The following is a 24,287-nucleotide window of genomic DNA, read 5'->3' as shown; positions in this document are numbered from 1 at the left end:
AATACAATGTAAACAGAAAAGAGTATCTTCATTGCTAAGTATCCTCTGAAACTCCAGACTTAGAACCATCCAAAGTCCTTGGAGGGAGCTGCAGATAAACCCATAATTATCCCTACCCATGGCAGATCTAGATTTACATCAATCTTTTGATTTGCATGTTTTTTTCTGACTGGAAGTAACATTAAGGTTTTGGAGTGGCCCAACCAGAGTCCTGACCTCAATCTGATGGAGGTAGCTAAAGATTAGGGTGATGGCAAAGAGGCTTTCCAAGATCAAAGATCATCAAAATACCAGGGGAAAGATCCAAAAGCTGGCTGCAAAAACCTATTGGCATGATTACTGTTATGCCAATAAAGCATCAAAGATTTTCTCATTGATAATTGAGAACTTTTTGACTTGCCATTTCTTTATTTAGATTGTGAGTAAACACATTTTATTTTCTAACTGTTTACCTCTTTTACATTATTTTATTACATTTTGAAAGAGGTCTATCTCACTTCCTATCAGAAACATACTTCTTGGTTGAATAAAAATAATTTTATGTTCAAATCTGCCATGGGTATGAATATTTTGCTACAGTAGAGTAGCAGTCTGCTTAACTTGCTATATGTTTTAGGAACATTGATTCTGACTTTGCTTGTTTTGTACACCTGGAAGACAACTTTGCTCCAGTGTAAAATTCAGCATAGAATAAAATTGTGCATGAATGTAATTGCTTTCAAGCTTAACAGCTTGTATATGTGACATTGTATCAACCAATCATACATCTCCTCAAAAAAGACTTTGCTCAAATATCTAACAGGATTTGTTATTATAAAACCAATCAAACAGTCTATCTATATAACATCCATACATTTTTGAATTTGGAAATGTGTGATTACAAAAACTCACAATTGAGTTGTAATGGGTTACAAGGGCTGAGCTTTATTTTTCTAAACATTTTGTTGAAATAAAAAGAACTGGAGGGATGATTAGGCTGAACAAAGTTATGTGTTTAAGAAATTCCCTGACTCACTCTTACAAATGTTTACAGCCATGTGCTGGGATTGAAAAACCACCTGTCAAGTGGTTGTAAGTGTACAAATGGTGCAAAAGCAATAAATTTATCAAGTCATGTCAGTCAAGCAGGTTGCCTTGAGTGTGTATGCAGATAGCTGTGAAATGTGTGAGTGTGGGGGTGGGTGTCGATTAACATTTGATTCCCAGGTACCATAATCTAAAAGGATTTTGTAGTAGAAACAGAAAAGGTGTGATACTAAATAATGAAGGAAAGGAGTGAGAGAACAGGCTGAACAAACACACACAAATAGGCACACATTACTAGTTTTGGCCATCAAGCACACCTTGTTAGAAAAAAGCTGAACTCCTCCATTATTCACATGCACTTGGACCTCTAATACACCTCACTGTTTCTTAGTGAGATGGAGTGAGCTGACCAAAGAGACACAGCAAGGGGTTATAAAAATGGCAAAAGCAAAAGGTGACGAGAAACGGGCAAATATAGTGTGGGAAGAAGGGACGTGGTCTAAAAGGAAAATGTAATATATGAGTGGGAGAGTTACAGAGGCTGTGATGGTTATTTCCAAAACTATAAGCTATACAACACTTGCCAAACTTTAGATATCATTTCCATGCATCTGATTAGCCACAGTGATAAATTAATTTACTGTGAAAATACAGTGCTTTGAAAAGAAGTATTTGACCAAATTTCTTTGGTTTTGCCTTTTTGTCACACTTAAATGCTTCAGGTCACCAAACTATTTTGAATATTAGATAAACAACATTAGTAAATACAAAATGTAGTGTTCAAATTGTGAATTTGTTTATAAAAGGAAAAAGCTATCCAAACCAAATCAGCTCCATGTAGAAAATGTTGCTGCTACCCTTGTTAAAGTGGACCTAAACCTCAAAAATAAACTGTATAAATTGGGCCTTAAGGGTGCTATCTTTTTGTTACTGTGCATTTTTTTAATTTTAATGTAACCTTGTTTAATTCTGCAATATTTGTTGTAAAACCGTCTTAGTGCTGCCCTCTTTGGTTTGAAAGGTGGTTCCTGCAGTTTAATTTTCCTGTTGGTTCAAACGATACAGTTTGGTATATGTCTACGTCACAGCCCTGCGATGGAGTATAAAACCATCTCACTCAGACACACACCCCTGTAGCGAGTCAAGATTGATCATAGTGTTTTATGCTTTATACCTTTGATCATATGCTTTAATTGAGATAACATAAATCCACATGTAAATGTAAACTTTCTGAAGGTTTGTTACTTCTTTGAATGTTAGCCCATGTTAGCAATGATGCTGCTAACTTCACTTTATCACTCAGAAACTGGGTCCATTCTGTCTTGAGCCAGCGGTCTTGAGCAAGCAGCTCGAACTGATACGGCTTAGGCCCGCTGGGCTTCCTCAATCTCTGGTGACCCCTAAACCTCCGGTGACCCCTCAACCACTGGTGACGAGGAGGTTGACAAATCCACCTCAACAGATCTATGTGTGGTGAAACTACCACAGATAGCTCTACTATCACTTTCCATGTTTCAATATGTCAAATGAAGCTAGCTGCCACTTTCCCTTATCCTGACCACACCCTAGCTTAATCCCCTCCGCTCATCCCCACACCTGGCCATACATCTCAGTGTCTCTTGACACTGTCCACTTTAGTGGCATTTGTCTGGGGGCGGAGTTAATGTTGGGTTTAATTTAACTTTAAATCATGAATCAACTGATAAACTACTTTACTTTGGTACAGCTTCACAGTATTTAACCCACACCCAGGCCTGATTACTGCCTGACCTTTGAAAATCAGAGTTATTTAAATAGAACCTGTCTGACAAGACGAACTAGGATAAAATATCTCAGTGAGCAACAAGTGATGTCCCCATCTAAAGAAATTTAAGATGAAAAACAAAATCATTGACATCTATCACTCTTAAAAGACTTACAAATCCATTTCTAAGGCTTTTCACTCCATGAAACCACAGTAATAGCCATTTACCACAAATGGAGGGAGCATACATCATTGGTGAACCTTCCCTTGCATGCCCAACCTACCAAAATACACAAAGTGCACACTGATGACTCATTGAGATGGTCACAAAAGAATCCAGAAGGTCCCACTTGTCTCAGCTAAGGTCAGTGTTAATAATCCAACAATAACAAAGAGACAGGGAAGAAAGTGGGAGAGTTCCTAGGCAAAAGCTATTGCTGTCCACACAAAGGCCCATCCCATATTTAATTATTTCTAAGACATTTGGCAAATATTCTGTTTACTGATTTAACAGCAGAGAATCTTTTTGGATGGTGTGCGTGCAGTTACGTTTAACATAAAACTAGCACATTTCACTAAAAGTACATCCAACTCGCTATCAAACATGCCTATTCTAGTGTGATTGTCTGAGGCTGCTATGGGGCTTAAGGACCTGGACGACATGACATAAACGATGGAGCCATAAATTCTTCTCTCTACCAAAGAATCCTGAAGGAGAATGTCCAATGATCGCAATAAATAAATAAATAAATGCATAAATAAATAAATAAAGATAGATTTCATAGTGACCTAGTCAAAGGTCACTATGAAAGGCTGTTCATGCTCAAAAATCTTGTGATGTAGCCAATGTAAAACAATTTGGCAAAAGAGATGGGCCAACATTCTTCCACAGTACTGTAAAAATCTTTTAAATTCAGTCTTAGAGAACTGAAAGAAAGAGTGGCAGAATAACTTCTAGACACAAACTTAAACATTTTCCATGGCACCTCAGTCCAAAGACCTACAATATATCCTACAGAAAGCATAAAAAGTGAGGTGAAAATAGCATGGAAGATGACTCTGGACAATCTTTAGACATTGTGCAAAGAGAAATGGTTAAATATCCCTCTCTCTGTGGGCATCTTATCTATTATCTTATTGCAATTGCTAAGTGAACTCTCTTCTAACTGTTTTACACTTGCATTAGTAATATCAAAACCAGAAACAAATCAGATGCCATTGGCACTCGGAAACGAAACACATCATTCAGTCACGCCTCAACATGACTGGTCTTGTACCCTCAGGGGAAACAGAGTAGTGGAGGATGGAGGGGGTCTTGTTCAGGTAACATGCCAATTGACATCCTACAAGTGTGTCAAAGAGGAAGTGGAGGGGCGGTTTCCCTATGTGAGTGCCACAGTTTTTCAGTTCTGTATCTTCACCTTGTTTTCTATTCTTATGAATTCAGATTGCTCTGTTTATTTTAAAGTTATTTCCAAATCAACTAATGAACATTTATGTCACTTATGAATATATTTTAATTATTCACATTATTGCGAATAAAATCTGTTGTTGACCTATTCAAATTCAGAGCTGCACAATATTGTATATATAATCACAATAGTCATCAAAAAATCAAGATCAGTGTGTGCAATATTGCAATTACAAATACCTGCTTGTAAGCAATATTTAGCAGATTTCAAGTACCACACATTCACACTTTGGGTGCCTTTTGGATGAGCCTTACTGCTTTTGATAACCACACCTCATTTAATTTCAGTGACAGAGCTGATAAAGCTCCAAGACAGTGGTAGGAACATTGTTATGATGGAAAAGAGATCAATTAGTGAAGAAAATGTTGATTAGTTGTAACGGATCAAATATTCAACAACAATTTCAAAGTTGAATGTTTACCCAATATCATGCAACCTTTTCAGTTTATTTCCATACCTATATCTACCTCTGCTTCATAAGGCAAATGTGATTTAATCATTGTAGCACTTCCCAGGACATTGCACTCTCATGTTTTACTTTCATCTCCTGAATCTGTTTACCGATTTCAGGCAAAGGACGGTATTGTTTTATATGAATAAAAAGAGTTTAATCAATTCAGTCACAAAACAGTAAAATTACCAGATGTTGCATGTTCTAACAGGGACATAAACAAGTAATGTTTGCAACTAAATACTCAAACTTAATTCAGGTGTAGCTGGATGCATCAATGTAAGATAAAGATAGATTAAAGACTACTCCAGTACCACCACAGCACTGGGTCACTTGAGATACTGTCCCAATAATGAAACTCAATAGCAGGTTTTGTTATGTTAATTCTGCCTGCTAAGACTAATATCTTTTGGCCCCTGTGGCCCCAATTTCCGCCACTGGTATTATACCAGATAAAATTAACCAACTCTCTAAGCCAAAATCCTAATTGTTCCAGTAATAACATTTACCAAATGTATCTGTGCTGATAAAGCATTTTACATTTAGGGAAAGGCAGTTAAGACCTTCTTTCCCATGCTTAAAACATGACAGCTCTTTTGCATGGATCAGACACAACAGAAAAGGCACCAAAAGACAAACTAAGCTGTAATGGTCTCTCTAGATTGCAAAATACTTTAGACTTACCACTTACCTAAGAAAATTAAGCACCTTCGCTTTGGTGTCGAAACACAAATCACAATGGGACTGGGATCTCCCAAAATTACAAAATAAAAATCTGCTCAGTTGCAATTCAAGAATCAAATGGCCACTGAATTCTTCAGAATGTAAAGACTGATAGACTTTTTCAGAATGTATCAGTAGATTGTCCATCCAGAGATCCTATCTCAGAAACTCCAAGGACCCAGCTGATGCACTGAATACATCCTTGAGGTGAGCACAGAAGGAAACCACTGAAAGTCCTGTTTGAGTCAGATATATTTTGAACTTGCACAGTGGTAAACTGGTGATTTTAAGGTGTGGCTGAATATTTAAATATACTGGTGGAATGTTGTGGTGAGTTTAAGCTCTCCTGAACAGGGTAGCTCTGCCTGATGTCCACAGTTCACTCACACCAAGTATTTACCAGGTCTGTCCAGCAACCTCCCCCTACCACAGATCCAAATTATTACCAGGTGGCGCCTCTCTTCCTCTAAGAGACAAAGACATAATGGTCACAGGTCTGATATGATTGCAAAGTAGATCATTTACCTTTGGTTTAGGGAGGGCAGGTGTTAAGTACACTTTTGTACCACCTTGTGCTCCAACGTGGTGTTATGGATATGTGATTCCTAACAAAGACGTCAAACAACAAAACACAGTTTGGGTTGAGATTAGAGAAGAGCTCTACTCTGAATTGATAGATGTTTATTTAGTGCCCAGAATTCACTTTCAATGTTATGATCATTCCAGGGATGTAAGTTCAGTGAGTACTGCACAATAGATACAGAGTTTTGCAGATTAGCTTGAGTGTGCACCAGTAAAAAACACTGAAACTGGCAAAGATTATAACTGATGTAATTATTTCAAAGGGATTACTCTTTGGTGCTTATGGCGGTTTTATCTGTTTTGCAATGTTAGCTCTTCTCTTGTTGTGTAGAAGTAGCTCTGTGTAACATCAACACCCACAAATCTTGTGATTAGTGCTAGATATAACCATGCTGACCTTGTACCCAGTGTGAAACATGAGAAAGGTGTATATTACAGGCCCCTCTTAGATAAAGGCTGATAAAGAAAGAGGAGAGAATAGGAGCACTCATTTTGTCTGATTTCTCTTTACTTGTTTCTTGTTTCTCAGTCACTCTAACACCTGAAGCCAGAAATCAGATCCAAGAGAAGCAGACCTTTAGGGTGACTCACCAGTTAAAACCTCTCTTGTATCTTTACCTCAGTCTCAATCACCATCACTCTACAGCTTCTCTTTCACACCAATCATCACAAGAGACCAGTCAGAAAGGAGAGAGGGATTATATTTTATCTTTTTATAGTAGGGTGAAGATTATTTTCTATCCAAATTATTGGAAACTAAAAAGCAGGCAAGATGGCTCTGGGTCAATTTGCCTTTTCTGCCAATTCAATTCATGCAATTTTAACCCAAATTGGGTAAGTTCGTGTTGGGTATATTTCCAAGTGGACATACCTGCATTTCCATTTGTTTGGTGTATTGTTCCAGCTTTCCACACTGCATTCAGTCTTGGAAGAGCTTTCCAGCCAGCCCTGATAGAGCTCATCTCTAGAGATTCGACAAGAGTCTCCAGGAGACCTCTCTCCTCATCTGTTACATACCGCCTGCCTCATGTTCAATCCTGCCCCTACAACCAAAGTCCATTTAGAGTGCACAACTATCGTTTCTATTAAAGCAGATAGAAAACGAGAGAAACACACACACAGAGAGAGAGATGGTATGTTGAAAAAAGAGAGGAGTGACTCCTTTTAGCTACACACATATATACCCACTCCACTTCCCAGCTAAACACTGAAAATAATTCCTTTGCAGTCAGGGCTTGATTCACATTCTGTGTCCGTGGCTCTGATGCCACATTGTCTATTCTGGCCATGTGGTTCAAATGCCTTGCTGCTCTCCACTGTGACAGATATGTGTGTGTGTGGGTGTGCCGGATACGGAGAGGGCGAAGGAATAAAGTCAGATGAGGGTCCCTCTGTGTTTTCATTATAGCACAAGCCCCACCTAAGATAAATATAAATCCTTCTCTGGTCGCATGAAAACAAACTATTCTCCAATAAATATCATTGCGGTTACAATATTATTACCAGTTCTAGTTTAACAAGCTGTTAAAGGTTTGTAAGATAAATTTACAGTCTATGATACACACAAACACATTGACTTACAAAACTTTCCACATTTGTCACAATAAACTAACAAACACCAGATTGTATTAGAATTTGATGTTATGAACCAGTGCAAAAATAATTGTGTTCACATAAATGTGAAGTGAAAGAAATATGATTTTGTCATGCCACGCCATAGACTCTCAATTAATTTTCAGTCTGGACTTTGACAGGGCCATTCTAAAACACATATGCTCTAATATAAAACCATTCTATTGTAGTTCTGGCTGTATATTTGTGGATGTTGTTCTGCTGGAATAGGAGCCTCCCACTCCAGTCTCAAGTCCTGCAGCCTCTAACATAATTTGTACTTGACTGTCCTGTATTTAGCTCCATTTTTTCCTGTAAATTTCAACCAGCTTCCCTGTCCCTGCTGAACAAAAGCATCTCCATAACACAGTGCTACCACCACCATGTTTCACCATAGGGATGTTGTGTTCAGGGTGACGTGCAAGGTCGAACACTAAGTATTTTGTCAAAGTATTAAACCAAAAAGTTACATTTTGGTTTCATCTGTCTAGAGCAACCTGTTCCACATTTGCAATGGAAGCAAACAGTAAATATAACTTTTTTATGGATTTCCTTTAACAATGACTTTCTTCTTTCCACTCTTTCATAAAGGCATAAAGGTATGTGAAGTGCACAACTAATATTTGTGCTGTCAACAGATTCTCCAGAGTTGCTATGATCCCCTTGGCTGCCTCTGTTATTAAAACTCCATTGCCATTTCTTGATAGGTTTGCAGTTGTGCCATACTCTTTTCATCTTTTAATGACAGATAAAAGGGTACTCTCTTAGTTGTTCAAACCTAATGACATTGTTTTATAACCTAACTGGTTATAAAAATTGGAAAAACATAAATAATTTTTCTTCTATTTTTTGTAATTATGCTGTAAATTGTCCATACTGAAGTTTGTAGTTGTAACATGACACAATGCTTAGAAGGTTAAGGGGTATGGATACTTTGGCATAGGATCATAGAACATTAATGTAAAATGCAGTAAATCCACTAAAAATATTTAAACATGAAGAATAAGTGTGTGCTATGGTTGTCATTTTAGCGCCTTTGTTCAAAGCATTCCCTCTCAAACTAGCATATTGCTGAACAGAGGCCCACAGAGCAGCGCAGCAAGGATTCAAACACACTTAGACACAGACAGTTGGGTCAAAGCAGGAAAAAGAAGAGTAAAAATCATGCTAGTATGTAGTCACATGCCTAGGGCTCACTGCTTCTCGTCCAACAGCCATCACCAGTAACCCTTAAAGGTAACATTTATTTTCTGCATGTTTTTCTTTTAAGTCATGATGTCACCTTTGTCAGGATGTTATGTTTGTCTCTCTCAGAGTCAGCAGGGTAGAAAACGGAAGAATAATAGTGTTTTGTTGCTAATGCAAGCGGAGACACACCAGTGGCCATGAGGGAGTTAAGTACTTACTTATTTTAAAGTCTGCTTTGTAGTTTAGTGGTGTATTTTTGGCTTCCCCTGTGGATACATAATGAAAGTAGACATTGTGACATAACAAATCCACAAAGTTTGGAGGAAAAACTGTTTTCCTGATTTCTTTGTTGTTCTTTTATCTTACAGTTTACAATGTTGAATCTTTTCTGCGCTAAGGTACTACAAACATAGTCCAAGAAGGGTGTATAGACAGATAATTAATTCCTCCAGAAAGCTGTATGTAATGTGGTCATCTCTTATCACCAGTGTTTATTTCCCACTAGAGCTGGGAAATATATGCCCTAATAAAACTGCAGTGTTAATAAAAGTATTATTCCTTTGTCGGTTACTTTATGTCTTCCATCCATGCAGTAGTGATTGTTTTTACCCTCTAAGAAAATTTCGGGAGGGCATGCTGATCCTAGGTGACATTGGGAAGGACAAAGTGAACATCCCATTCTACGCAAAGAGCTTCCCAGTCATAGGCCCAGTCATTGCTGACAAAAATATATATAAAAATCATGCTTACATTCTCTAATATTTATTGCTAACAGAAGGTCCTTCATTTTATTTAATTTAGCTAGTATTCCATTACCCATTTATAGGATATAACAAGTTTTTATATTTCATTATAAATTGTAAACATAGTTTTGCCAGGTTTGTATTAGGCCTAAAGATGCAAAAGGTAAACACAGAAACAGAACTAAATCCCTTTTTAAAATTATTTCTAAGTTTTGCGATTTTGTAGATATCCATCTAAACTCTACCATTTGCACCTTTTAAGGGTGAGATAGGTTGAAGCTTATACCTGCTGACATTGGGAAACAAATAGAGAAGATCCTAAACACATTTCCAACTCATTGGTAACGAAAGGGTGATAGAAAACCATTCCCAACCATCCATCCCCTGGGGTTTCCTTCCAGTAGGACATATACAGAACACTTCCCAAAGGAAGCAGTCTGGGGTATCCTAATTTTAACTTACCTATACTGACTCATATTTTTGATGTGGGGTAGCAGCAACTCTACTCCAAACCTTTCCTAGAGGCTTAGCCCAGCCACCCAACATGGGATTCTAATTTTGGCCGCTTGCATGGTGACTTTTGTTCTTTCGGTCATGATTCATACATCATTGATGGTCTTTAGGTGGAATGGCATATCGCAAAGTTTGCCTCTTGAATCAGCTCTATTTTTACCATGTCAGAGGTAAGTAAGATACCAAAATTTCAAAATTCCTGGGCTTGTTGCAGAAACCGACCTCCCAGCGTTAAGATAGCAGTCCACCGTTTTAGAACCTTACACTCAACTGCAAATAGCTTGTTTATGGCTTAGAGAAACCAACATAACCACATCAGCTGCAAAAATCCGAGATGAGACCCTGAGGTTCCTAAACTAGACACATGATCCATGACAAAGGGAAGCCCTGCTGAAGTCCAACCCATTCTAGGAAAAAACGTAATTTTGTGCCGTGAAAGCCAACAAAGTTCTAGCTTTGGTTATATTGTGACCCCCTACTGCCACATCAGCGCCCTCAGCAGCGCTGTAAGGGTAATGATTTGGTCAACTGTTTCACAGCCAAAACCAAAGCCACACTGCTCTTCTGAATCTGAGTTCGAGTTTTATACCTACTGGAGAAACCTTTTTCAGGGAGGCGTAGAAGTGTGATCCCGCAATAGTTGAAACACACCCTCAGGTACCCATTTTTAAACCTGGGACTATCACCCTGGTCTTAGAATTCCCATGTGTAATTTTAGTACACCACAGGGCATTGAAGAGACCAGTCAACTACAACAACCTCACAAAGTCTGAATTCTGAATGAATGTCACAGTGAATATCTTTCACTCCTGGATCTTCCTACTGCTGGACAGCTTACTAACTACCCTGGTGACCTGTGCAAAGGTGATGGTGTGTGCCATGGAAGATCGTACAAGGTGTCATAGCCCCAAGCTAAGGCTCATGGGGATACTCAAACCCTTCCACCAAGTTAAGGTTGGGATTCAGATGAGAAGAAAACACCCAAGTGTCTTAGCTGACTGAAACACTGAGCCTCCAGCCGCTATTAGTGCAAAACAATGCTCCAATGCTATTAATATTCCTTCTATATATTAATTACCATTTTAATAAAAATTTAAAGCCTTAGGTTTGTTGCAGGTATTAAAACATGTCAAACTCTGCTCAATTCAACATATTATGCTACAATCACAAAATAGACAGCGTTATAATTAGTGCAGCTGTATATTTCAGGTCTGGGCTGATCTTCTAAAACAAATAGACCTGAAATGACAAGAATGCTTGAATTGCTTTATAGATTGCTCCATAACCTGTCAGACACATACACATACGGAGAAATGTCTGGCCAAGACTCTGTGGTTCTCAATCCAACTTCGTGCTCTTCCTGTGAGCCTCCTTGGTGCATGAACAGTTAAGGTAAACTCAGCACAATTCAAGGTGTTAAATTACATAGAAAGGCAGATTAAGTCATTATTTAATCTGCAGCAGAGCACCCACACAAGTAGTTTCACATGAAAGTTTGCCCATCAATAAACAGAAAAAGAAGAAATTCTTATTTTTCAGCACAATTTGAGGTTGAACACTTTTGAGTTAGCCTTCAACATTTTAGATTTTTTTTCAGAAATAATAATATAAACACTGTTCCATGTGTATCTTTTATACAATAACCCTGTAGATTTGCAACATACAAAGGAATGCATGATTACAAACAGAAGAGAAAAGAAGGGACTGAATGTAGCTGTTTAGGGAAGACTGGATGCCATGACTTCATGTCTTTGTGATAGACATCTACGTTTGGAAAACCACCCACACACTCTGAGTCTCTCTTAGCTGTTGCAAACAACGGAGACTTAAAAGAAATCTGAGAAGGAAAAACAAAAATAAGAATGGACGTGATACAGAGAGAGGAAGAACAGAACAGATCTGAGCTTTTTGTCACAAGCTCTTGTTTCCCCCGTCCTCTTTGGACGCTTGCTGGTGAGAGTATATGGAGTCTCTTCGAGGAAAGGCTAAACGTAATCCAGACACACTCAGCAGTCAGCACCAACAGAGCTTTCTACTGGCAGTAAATTAAGCCACACATTTAAGAGCAATCATAGGTGTGCATGAAGCACTGCTGTTAAGATATGCTGTATGGTCTCAGCCGTACACAAGATTGATTTTATGCAGATTTAAATCAATTGGATGCTTTTTGATGTGCTTTTAAACATTGATGGTATACATATTGTATCTTTAGTGTCTTGCAAAAGTATTAAATCCCCTTTAAACTTTTTTTACATTCTGTTACTTAATAAATTCAAATGCCAGTATGTTACATTAGGATTTTATGTGATAGACCATGATCATAAAAAAAAAGTCTTAAAAGCATAGCATGCATATGTATTCAACACCCCTGTGTCAATACTTTGGCCTTTTTGCCTATCACTGCAATAACAGATGCAAGTCTTTTAACTTTTGAACAATTAGAACATTCTTCATTTTTAAATAGCTCAAGCTGAGTTGAACATCAGATTCTAAATTAGATTTATGTCATTTTAAGACATGAATATACTGTGATCTAAACAATCCCACTGTGTCTCGTGTTGTATGTTGAGGACCATTTCACTGTGGGAAGGTAAACCTCTGTCCCAGTCTCAAGTATTTTGTGTTTTGCTGTATTTAGCTCCATTCATCCTTCCACCAACTCTGACCACATTACCTTTCCCTCAAGAAATAATTCTTCCCGAAAAGATAATGGTTCTACCACCACATAACACAGTGTGGATGGTGTGTTCAGGGTGAGGTGCAGTGTTAGTTTTCTGTAACACATACCTATTTAATTTTGGTTTAATCTAAGCTGAGCAACTATTTCTATATGTTTGTAGTCTTGGATGGCTTGTGGCAACCTGCAAATGGGAAGAGCTTTCTTTTAACAGTTGTTTTCTTCTTGCAACATTTCTATAAAGGACAGATTTGTGGAGTGCAAAACTAATAGCTGTCCTCGCAACAGCTTATCCAACCTGAATTGTAAATCTCTGGAGCTCCTTCAGAGTTACCACAGGCATCTTGGCGGCTTCTCAGACTATTGCTCTCTTTATCCAGCGTATCAGTTTAGATGGATAGGCATGTTTTGGTAGCTTTTTTGTTGTGGCATGTATTATTTCCATTTAATAAATGATAAGCAGGTATAGCCAATTCCTGGTTAAATTACACAACAAACCACCTGAAACTGGTTGTTATTTGGGGAATTTGGAGTAAGACTGCAATCATGCTGGAGTTGTTTTAGTATATAGATAATCCAGTGTATGAGTTGTCCTTGAATACACCTTAGAAGTTCAGCTGTTGGAATATCCCCTCTCCTCACAAGCAATGCTGCAAACATGTCTTCTGCTGTGTAGCATTTTAGGTTGTTTGAATGCAACTACAGGCAGCAGGATTTGAACCTTAGCAATTTTGTTTCAATACCAATGGTGTATATATTTGGGAAGAAGGTGTTTCTGGTAAATAAATAAATTAAATGTTAAAAAACATCTAACAAACCTTTGGTTCGGTCCTTGTTTATTTTTGCATCATCACTGTAGCTGGATAGGGAACCTTAATGTTCCTTAAAAAGCATGCTTAACTTATAGCTGGGAGTCCACCCGGTTCGTTTTGTTGTCACTTTTTAACATTGCACAATGGACTGTAGCTCTGTGCACGTTGTTCTGCACATAAACATTCTGCATGTGTTCAGCTTAAACAACACTACTTGTTTGGTAGATGAGCATGCCAAATTGAAGGGGCTGTACCCAAAATTTCTGGTACTTATTCGTGTACCGTTTCATCCCTGATAGAAATGCATTTGTAAAACACACAACGGGTGCTCGTGCATCAAGTCTTAGACAAAAAGATCACAGTCCATTTTATGTAGAATGTAAAATAAGAGGATTTTCATCCCAAATGGTCTAACAGTCAAAATGAAAAATTACTCTATTACAAAACAAATAAATAAATAGAACATCTCTGCAAGTTCAAATATGATTTTCATTATCAGGTGGAATAGTCTGCAGAACAACAATCTAGAGCCCATAAAGATTTTTTTTTAATTGTATCTAAAAAACAATATGCATATCTCAGTGACATTGTTGAGTCCTCAGACTGTGTAGAACCCAGGAGAGATATACACAAAATCCAAAAACACAAGGATTCACACACACATCTAAACATGTGGAGCACAGCATGAGATGCTTACATCGTCTCTTTAAGCTAACATTTATATGACATCTCTGACAAGTGACAGCATGTTCAGCCCTAATTATCCTACCTCACGTTTTCCCTCTCCTGATAAATTAGCCCCATTTCTTCTCCGTGGAACCCACAAAATACATTCACATGTTAGATTTAGCTCCTCTGCTCTATGTAAAGGTCTAAACACAGCTGTCTATCTCCTGTCTAAATAGATGGGAAGCTAAGTGATGGAGGAAGGTGAGCCAGAGGTCAATGTCTGACCTTTGACCCAAGTGGAAAGGATGATTGATCCAATCCTCAAAAGTCCGTAAACATTCTGCTCACGCAAGCTCATTTAATCTTATTGTGACACCACAGTAGCCTGAGTATTGCTGAAATAACCAAAGTGTCTCATCAAAATTGTCATAATTCAGTTCTTATAGTAAATATCAGATAAAACATGGAAACTTAATGTACATCAAGCACAGGTTTCCCTCAGTTTATTCCATTGCTCCTGTGAAGCTTTATTTTTCTTACAATGCAATCCCTCCTTCTCTTATTCACAAAAATACATCAAAAAGACAAATAAGCCTGTCAGTTGTGTCTCCCCGAATCTCAACGTCTGCATATGCATGCAGGAATTGTCAACACTACACAGCAAGATCAAGCTGGCAATCTGTCACAACGCAGGGGATACAGTTGAGGATTCCAAGTGACTGATGACACATGGAGACATTAACCCCCTCTGATGTGGTGGTGTGCATTAATGTAAGTGATGAGACGTGGCATGAATATAATCTGACCTCCAGATTCCTAATCATACAAATTTTGTCATTTCTAACTAAACTTTAAGATAGAAAAATTTGTTTGGAAATACAATACAGAAATTTTAAACTCAATACCAATATCATTTTAGATATAAGAGAAAATATTTTCTTTAGGGCAGATGGAACTTTACATACAGCATAAATAGCAGTTTTTTTTGTCTTAATTAGTGCAAAACCAATACACAGCTGACAATTCGACAGCTATTTAGATAAAAACAAAATTAATTTAGGTGTTGCTTTTCTCAATAGCAAAACAGTAGACAAGAAAACAATTACTTGAAGTGTTAATATACTTGATGGAAGTATGTACCTTGGATTCAGTTCAACAAGTAATTGGAAAACTGCTTTCTTAAGAAAGCAAACAAGGATCAGGTCTATGGAAATGTATTAAGTAACAGCCCTGCTTAACTTCTGTGTTTCTGGCAATGTTGCATCATATTTGTTGATGGTGATCAACTAATGTCAGCAGGTTAGGTTTCAGGTTATAACAAGTTTCAGGTTGAATTTCTTAAAATCTTTAATGAATACTTCATTGTAATTGCTGAAATGTATAGCCAATACAACATGTTTTGAACATTACCTGTTGTATTGTCAGCCATACACTCATTTCTTTACTACTGAACAGAGAAATGATTTGGGATTAATGGTCATTTCACCCCTTTATTATTTTGTACCAGTTTTGGACTTTTCTTAATTTGCCAGGTCTTTTTCAGGAACGCGATAGAACCATCTGCCGTTGCATGTTTTGTACATGCCATGCAATTTAATTTTTCCCTGCCAGGGGTTAAAACTATTACAGGGCAATCAACAAGTAGCTAATAATTAAACAGACAACTTTAAGTTTTCCAGCAGATTTAATACTTCACTGTTTAAGATGCTAGATTTTATTCACCTTTCTAACTTCCCTATAAACATCAGTGTGGGTCCTTAGGATATGAATCAGTGTATGTAGTGTTACTCAGCTCTTGTGTCACTGCTTGCATAAAGGCTTCATAAGCAAAATACATCCAAACTACCCTTTTTTTGCCTTTTCGACTAAACATGACAGGAAAGGTTTGTCTCCGGACATACTTGCAATGTTTTGCAAGTTTTAAACTGTCAGTAGCAGCTCAAACCTTTTCATTGTAAGGCATCATTGTTCAGGTGAGCTGCTGCGTGTCATAATGTGGGTTTCTGTTGGACCAATATGCGGGGAAGAACTCCTGAAGCTCAAAGTTTGCAGGTAAGACGACACTTTATTGTTCATGGCTGGACACAGATAGGGTACCAGCCGAACCACAAAACACAAACAACACATAAGGAACCAGCGGGGAACAAAGGAAAAAAATGGGCTTAAATACAAAACTGGACAGCAGGGGAAACCAGTGACACACGTGCCCAGACAATCAGGGGAAAACACAGAACAGGTGTGGACTTGGGGTGCAGGAAGACAGGTAAAAGGACTAGATCAATATAACAAAACACAAACTCAAGAACTCAAAACACAAGCAGGTATGACACTGCAAGTGAGGGAGGGGTTGAGCATCTGTGCATCTGCAACGCTGCTGTGCAGAATTGTATGCCAACTTGTTTGCCAATGGAAATGGCTGAGTTCATAATGATTTTGATGCTAAAAAGTGAATTCTTTTTCTGGTATCGATTTTTATAAATACCAGTTATTTTGACAACCCTCCTTGGAACTAATGCGCGGCATTTTTTAAATCTAGTTGTCTCTTCACAGCATTTAGTGTCTGTTTTTCCCAAACACCAACTACACCCTAGTTCTTTCATGTTTTTTGTTTTTTGGGAAAAAGTCAAGACAACATGACAGATGCTTATTAATAATTCGTATATGTCAAAATAACTATAACGTTTTAGTGAAGGTTCTTGTATTGGTGGTCAATCAAATTCATTCCACAGGGGGTGAGGTGTAGGTCAACCTGTTATCTCCTTCACTGCCTTTAGCTTATTCACAAAGGGCAGGTAAACAAAAAGTACCAGTTGCCCACATACTGAAGAAAACATTTATATTTATGCTAACAAAATCATACACTGATCAGTCATAACATTAAGACCACCATGGATGTGTGGAGGCTGGGGGAACAATTTGGTATGGTGTGTAGGCACCAGTGTTGGTTTGGCAGGGACGGGTGTGTGGGGATGGCCTGGAGGCCATACTAAGTACTAAGGGACCCAAAGTGTGCCAAAAACATCTACCACACAGCACAACTAGCAGCCTATACCATTGATACAAGGCAGGGTACATCCATACTTTCAACTTATTTACACATATTTCTGACCCAACCATCTTAATGTCACAGGTGAAATTAAGACTTGTTGGACGGGGCAAATCATATTCTCAGTTTCACTTTTCTAAGCTAACAGGGATTGCACCTGGTTTGGTCTTCAGGTATGCTGTAGCCTAAATGCATCAAGGTTTGATATTTTGTAGGTTTAGAGATCGTGATCCACATGCATTGACAATAACAAGTGATTATTTGAGCTACCGTTGCCTTTCATCTCAAACTAGTCTGCTCATTCCTCTCTGAAAAGAAAAAGGCCTTTTCATCCCGACAACTGCCACTCAGTGGAAGTTCTCTGTAAACCACAAATATAGTTTTCTGTAACAATCACACAGGATCAGCCGTTTCTGAAACTACCTGTCTGACAACAACAACCTTGCCACATCCTTTTATAAGAAAAAAAAAAAAAAGAAACATTAGAAAAGTTCAAAGTTGGCCTTTAAAGGAAAATCTGCTCAGGTCCTCATAAAACCTTGAGATGGCTCTTAGTACCGCACTGATTTTTGAGCGGCGCTGGATTTCAGCACCGCGGACAGCGCACTGCCCTCCTTCCAACGCGGCGGAGAGGAAAGGAGGGGTTGAGGAAGGAGAAGAGTGGCTGTAGTGTTCTCGGTGGTGAGGGTTTCCCTGGCAGAATTTAGTAGAGGGTCTCACACAGTAATTCCTACCACCTCCTCCTACTCCTTTCGTGGATTTCCATACGGAGGGAATAGCCTACCATATCCGTTTCTGTGCGTGTGTGGTTCGTGGCTTTCATGCAATATTGATCGACCCTGCCTCGCACAAGATGGACAGAGAGGAAAGAAGCCGAGAGGATAGGGGGGGAGAAGGCAAGGGACGGGGTGTATTTCTTTGGACAGCATTTATCATGTATCCACCCAAGCAGCATCATCACCCCCAAACCCCTCCCTCCTTACATTCCCCGCAAAATCGGTTTGATTTACTCGCCGATCATGACCGCAACCGCTGGATTCGCCTGATTGACGCTCACAAGTATGACAAAGCAACACACACTCTCTCTCTCTCTCTCTCTCTCACACACACACACACACCCACACACACACACACACACACACACACACACACATACACAGATGTAAAGAATGGGAGACATGAAGGCCGGCGGCGACCAACTCCAACACCGTCCGCATAACGCTTCCAACATCGGAGAAGCGCTGTAATCTCGTTGAATTAAATAGGCATGCCAGGATTTACAAGCGTGTAGAGCCTCATCAAACGCAAGCCGAAGTTCTCCTCATTCACACAACATATGCAACATCCGATGCCCGTGATGCATTTTTTAAAGATTTACCTTCAAACATTACGTGCTTAAAAGGCCAAGGATGCGCTCATCATTTACCTAACGCAACTGTCGTGAGCAACACTTCAAAAATCGCTGTGGTCAGGGGGGTTTCAATAACGCAATTTTGAATATATTTATCAGTAACCCAACAGCAAACCGAGAGCTGTAATTTTTTTCCTAGCTCTGACAAGCTGATATAGGACATGAATTATTCAGTACACATAAACTGTGCGCCTTTTCCCCAAGCGGTTGGAGGGGGGGAGTGGAAAAGAAATTCACAGTGCAAAACGCATGTTTAGTGTTCCAAATGAGCTGAATATCATGTATAGAGCAAACATGAGAGACAAGGAAAAAAATCCAGGCTGTAAGTCTGCGTCGCCTCCAAGAGGATGCGAAAACACCCAGCGAGATACCGAGAGACGCCGCCGCCGCGCAAAGTAGAAAAAAAAATCCAGCAGACATCTGTAGAAATCAGGACAGACAGCCGGCGTAAAATCAACCCACGGAAAGATGAGAGCGATGTGAAGAAACAGATTGGCGGCTGTGCCGATTACCTGTCAGGACTCCGACACGGATTTGGTGGTCGTGGTTCGTTAAAATCATCCCGTCTGACGCCATATTCAGCAGCGCTGTCGCCGGCACCGAGAACTCACGGCAGGGCCCAGAGCCGATCTCATCGAACTAGGAAGAGGCAAGGGGAGGGGAGGATGAGGAGTGAGAGGATGAAGAGGAGGAGAGAGGGCTGGAATATACAGCAAGATTCAGCCAGACGTGATGAGTAGAGAGCCGAGTGATCATTGGGACACATACAGAGGAGCAGGGTAGGGTGCGGGGGCGGTTTAAATCCGCACGCATCACTCAGCTGGCCGCCTGCCACGATAGTAGTGTGTAGTCTTGATTAATACTCAGACACCACTCTAGCTTGAACTATTTCACGTTTTGTCATATCGCAACTCTAAACTTCAATGTAATTTATTGACATTTTATGTAATAGACCAATATAAGTGGTACAAAATTGTGAAGAAGAATACATAAATGATGCATGTTTTTACATTTAATCTAACACTCCCAAATAAAATCTGGTAGAACCAATTGCCATCAGAAGTTATCTAAAATTAAAATTCTTTCCACCTGTCTGTAATTTCATCTCTGTACAAATGCAGCTGTTGTGTGAAGCCCTCATAGCTTTCTAGAGAATATTAGAGAATATCAGCATTATAACAGCTGACAGGTCAGGGATCCATCTGTGGAGAACAAATCAATGCTGGGTTAGGTTGTTAAACAGTATCCTGTAATTTGGCCATTTCATGAACCACTGTTCAACCCACAACCTTAAAAAGAAAAGTGTGTGGAACAATTTCAAACCTACCAAGACATGGCTGTCCACCTACACTGGCTGAGCAAGGAGAGCATGAATTGACAAAGCAGCCAAGAGGTCCATAGTAACGTTTGAGGAGCTGCATAGATCCAAAGTTCTGGTGGGTTAATCTGTCTACACAACCATTATTATTTGTTGTGCTCTATAAAAATCTGCCTTTTATGGAAGAGTAACAAGAAAAGGGCCATTGCTGAAAGAAAATCAAAATAAATTCTGATTAGAAGTTTGCCACAAGCCATGCAGGAGACAGAGCATGTGGAAACAGAAGCTGCTCTGGTCAGTTAAACACAACTATACTTTTTATTTTTTCATCATACATGCAAAACAATTTATGTGGAAGAAACCAAGCAATACACATAACCTAGAAAAAGAAACATCTCCACTGTGAAACATGGTAGCAGAATCATGCTGTGGGGATGCTTTTCTTCAGCAGTGAGAGGGAAGCTGGTCAGACATATATGGGAAGATGGATGTAGCTGAATACAGGGAAATCTTAGGAGAAAACATATTAGTTCACTTTCTGGCAGGACAATGCTCTTAAATATACAGCCAGACCTACAATAGAAATGGTTGGATAAGAGTTTGTTCATATATTAGAATGGGCCAAAGTCAAGACAAAAATCAAAATGATCCAATCAGTGGAAAGACTTAAAACACACTGTTTGTTGATCTGTTGTCACAGATGAAAGAAAACAAATGTGTCTTGATGTGCAAAACTGCTAGAGACATATCTGAAAAAACCCTGTCTGTATTTGAAGCAAAATGTGCTCATACAAAGTGTTGGCCCTTGGAAGTTTAATACAAAAGAACACAACACATTTCAGGTGTTCTATTTGGGAATTTTTTAATTGCACAGAGTCATTACACAGACATAACCACCTCCCTCAATTGCTCTCTCCTTAATGACCATTTCCTCCATCATAAGACAGAGGAACACTCCTTTTCAATGCAGAGGCTTACTTCAGTCTGACCTGGAAAAATGCAAGTTTGCATCCCTGGGCTAAACAAGCATCAATATTCTATTTATAGACTCCCTACATGCTTCCATGGTGTATACTTTCTCTTGTTTGTTTCATAGAAAAAAGGCTTATCCTCCAGCATCTGCTGGGAATCAATCAGTATGCATAATTCATTAAGAGAGGCATGCAGGCTGTCATTGCAACAGAGGACTAATGTTCAGAAATGAAGGAACTGCAAAAAAGGTTACTTCAGTAGTACTATGTTTGTGTCCCATGACCTGACATGTGTCTTCTGATACATTTTTTAAGAAAGTAACTTTCCCAAAGACACACAAGAGATAATCCAGGTTTACATGATGTCTTAACTTTAAATATCTTCCTTCCTCTTGTTACGCGTGGTTTAATATTCCTTTGTTAGTATAAATTTACATACCGGTACGTTTCAGTTGCAAACAAAAGATGTCTATCTTCAAACATTTGTAAAGAACTTGTTTTAAACTACTGGTTTTAGTGGATTATAAAGTTTAAAAATCTGAAATATTACATTTTTCACAACCCTGTGTCCCAATTTTAAAAAGTAATCAATTTCCACTAGGCCAAATTGTGTTAATGCATTGCTTGACACTTGCCTGGGACCAACGGAGATAAGCTAAATGAATTAACGACTAACTTATGGGAAATGAACCACATATTACAGCTACACTTACTTGAAGAAAATTATTTTACAATAAATTACACCCTGAGTTGGAACAAACCACATTTATTGCCTGTAAGCAACTTCGATGTTATTTAGACAAATGAGTTTTCCCCCCCCTTATAATAATGCTGTTTGGAAATTTGGAAATAATATAAGCATTATTATATTAACATAAAGAATAAAATAAACAGATTTTTTTTCACGAGTGCTGAAGTACATAAAGTATATATCAAACCTAGCAGCAGTTTTCCTCATTTATCTTACAATATAATCAATAACTGATTAGGACATTTTAGGAATAATACAGTGGAGTTTTTTAAAGCAAGGTTAGATTATAAAACAATATTCCAAGCTTTGATCATCGCATGGTGTTTGTTTCAATCTATCATCTAAAATTGAAAAGTATGGCACAACTGCAAACCAATTAAGACACAGATGAGGAAAGGAACACATTAATCATAAAAGCAGCCTGGAAGCCCATAGACACTCTGGGGGAGCTGAATACATCCACAGCTCAGGTGGAACCTTAAGGATGAGTTAAAACTGTTGAAACTAAGCATATTATCTCCACCTTGAAACACAACAGTTGCAATATCATGCTTTGGGGATACTTTTCTTCATCCAGCTTAGAGAATCCTGATGAAGCAACGTTTTGAGTTTGCAGACTAGATGTGCAGATGTAAACCCACCATTTTAAAGGCATTAACCAAAACAATTGAAACAGACAATTAAATTAAAATACTTTTAAAATCTGCATTTATATAAAGCATTTTTATAAAGATTATTTCATTTGCCAATCTTTGATCTGGCTTTAAAAAATCTATCAGTCAGCTTGTCTGTAATAGTTAAAGATAAGCAGTAAACAAGGAAGAAATGTACTAATGGAGAGAATTAGTGTTCTTAGAGGAACTGTTTTTTTTATATTTGCCTATGCAGTGCCAATGCAGGTGTGGGATACTTCTTTAGACAGTAACAAACAAACACGCAGGCCAACTTCATGGTCCAGAGCTGGGCAAGCTTTCCATCAAGGCTGGATTTCCCCGGTTGGTGTACAGTGTGAGGGTTGAGGAGAAAAGGAAAGATGTGGAGGAGGAGGAGACAGGGAGCCACTGGGCTACAGACATCAGGAGCCCCATCTGGAGCCTTAAAGACCATATTTGTCTTGCATGAGAATAAGTTTGCATGTGCATGAGATCAAGTTGTAAAGATTGTATTATTGCCAAATCATCAGTAGAGATGCACACTGCTCCTGGATATCATATAACGAAGCAAGGGACTATCGCTCACCCCATTTCCCCCCCTCTCAATCTATCACAATATTAAGGGGAGCCTCAGCAGAAAGAAGCTGTTAATGTGTTCATGCTGTCCTGTGTTCATGCTGAGCAAAGCCAGGGAAGTCCCTCATCACCACCAGATGAAGGAGGGAGAGGAGTGGGTGGGTTGGGGGGGTTCATATTATGCAACATCATAATTGCTTATGCTACACTTTCAGTTAGATGAGCAGTCTGGCGCAGGAAGGTTTCGGTTTTTACACATGCAGTCTCTTGCAAAAGTATTTATATCCTTTCAACCTGTCCACACCTTTTTTTATATTTACAACAACAAACCTCAGAGTATTATATTAGGATTAGGATTTTATGTGATACATCAACACAAAGTAGCACATAATTGTGAAGTTAAGGTAAATGGAAGCATGGTTTTTTAAAAATTTTGTACAAATAATCTGAAAAAAGCAGGCAATTGTTGAAAACCAAACTATTTGGCCAACACATAAAGCATAATGTGTTGGAGAAAATTGACACTGCACTTAACCTGAACACCATCCACACTGTTAGGCATGGTGGAGGCAGCCTCATGATGTGGGAATGCTTTTATTTAGCAGCAACAGTGAAAAGAGGTCACTTGATGGGAACATTAATGGAGCTAAATACAGGGCAGTTGAAGAAATCCCTTAAGGGGTGGCAAAAACTTAAGACTGCGGAAGTGGTTGAGTTAGTGCCGCAAAAACCCTATACAGCCAGAAATCATGTTAAAAATCTGTGGCAAGACTCAAACTTTGATACTTAACCACTGAGGTTTTTTTTATTTTGCAAAGAAGAAGGGGCTAATAAATCTGTCTCTAGAGACAAACAGTTGAGACATACCCTGGAAGATCTGCAGCTGTACGTTCAGTAAAATGTTTGTTTACACCGCCCTTTTCAAATTTACAGCAATGTAAATCTGAAAAGCAATGTATCTTTATTTTCCACTTCACAGTTATGTGCCACCTCGTGTTGGTCTATCACATAAAATCCAAATAACATTCAGTGAAGTTTGTGGTCGCAATCTTATACAAATGCAACAAGATTAAAGGTGTATGCACTTTTACAAGGGATTGTATCGACTAAGCAATTTTTTGAGCTGCTGTGTTATTCTTTACATTATAAAATATTACTCTTGAAATAACAGAAAAAATTCAAACATACCTTACCTTAAAAAAAAAGTAAACAAAAAAATAAATAAAATAACATGCAGGACATAATTGCCAACTGGCCATAAAACCTTCCACTACTGAACCAAAGGCTGCTCCAGTTGCTAAAATGAAAAGTTTAAAGTTATTTAATGCATGATAAATCATACAGTTGCCA

General features: G+C 38.6%; 1 protein-coding gene across 11 annotated transcripts in view; it reads right to left on the bottom strand.

Moving 5' to 3' along the window:
* Window positions 1–19,371, bottom strand: part of gphnb (gephyrin b) — a 152,238-nt gene extending 132,867 nt beyond the window's left edge. For 3 of the 11 annotated variants that reach the window (XM_047387532.1, XM_047387534.1, XM_047387533.1), the window contains exon 1: window positions 19,181–19,368. In XM_047387532.1, coding sequence (XP_047243488.1) covers window positions 19,181–19,244 — 64 coding nt within the window. In that variant the 5' untranslated portion in view covers window positions 19,245–19,368. Of the gene's footprint in view, window positions 1–19,180 lie in introns of all 11 variants that reach the window. The other 8 variants (XR_007041743.1, XR_007041742.1, XM_047387535.1 and 5 more) reach the window with 5 other exon arrangements.
* Between the last annotated feature and the right edge of the window lie 4,916 nt (window positions 19,372–24,287).

Source organism: Girardinichthys multiradiatus, chromosome 15, assembly GCF_021462225.1.
Source record: "Girardinichthys multiradiatus isolate DD_20200921_A chromosome 15, DD_fGirMul_XY1, whole genome shotgun sequence".
Classification (NCBI taxonomy): Eukaryota; Metazoa; Chordata; class Actinopteri; order Cyprinodontiformes; family Goodeidae; genus Girardinichthys; species Girardinichthys multiradiatus.
This window is presented reverse-complemented; position numbering and strand designations above follow the sequence as displayed.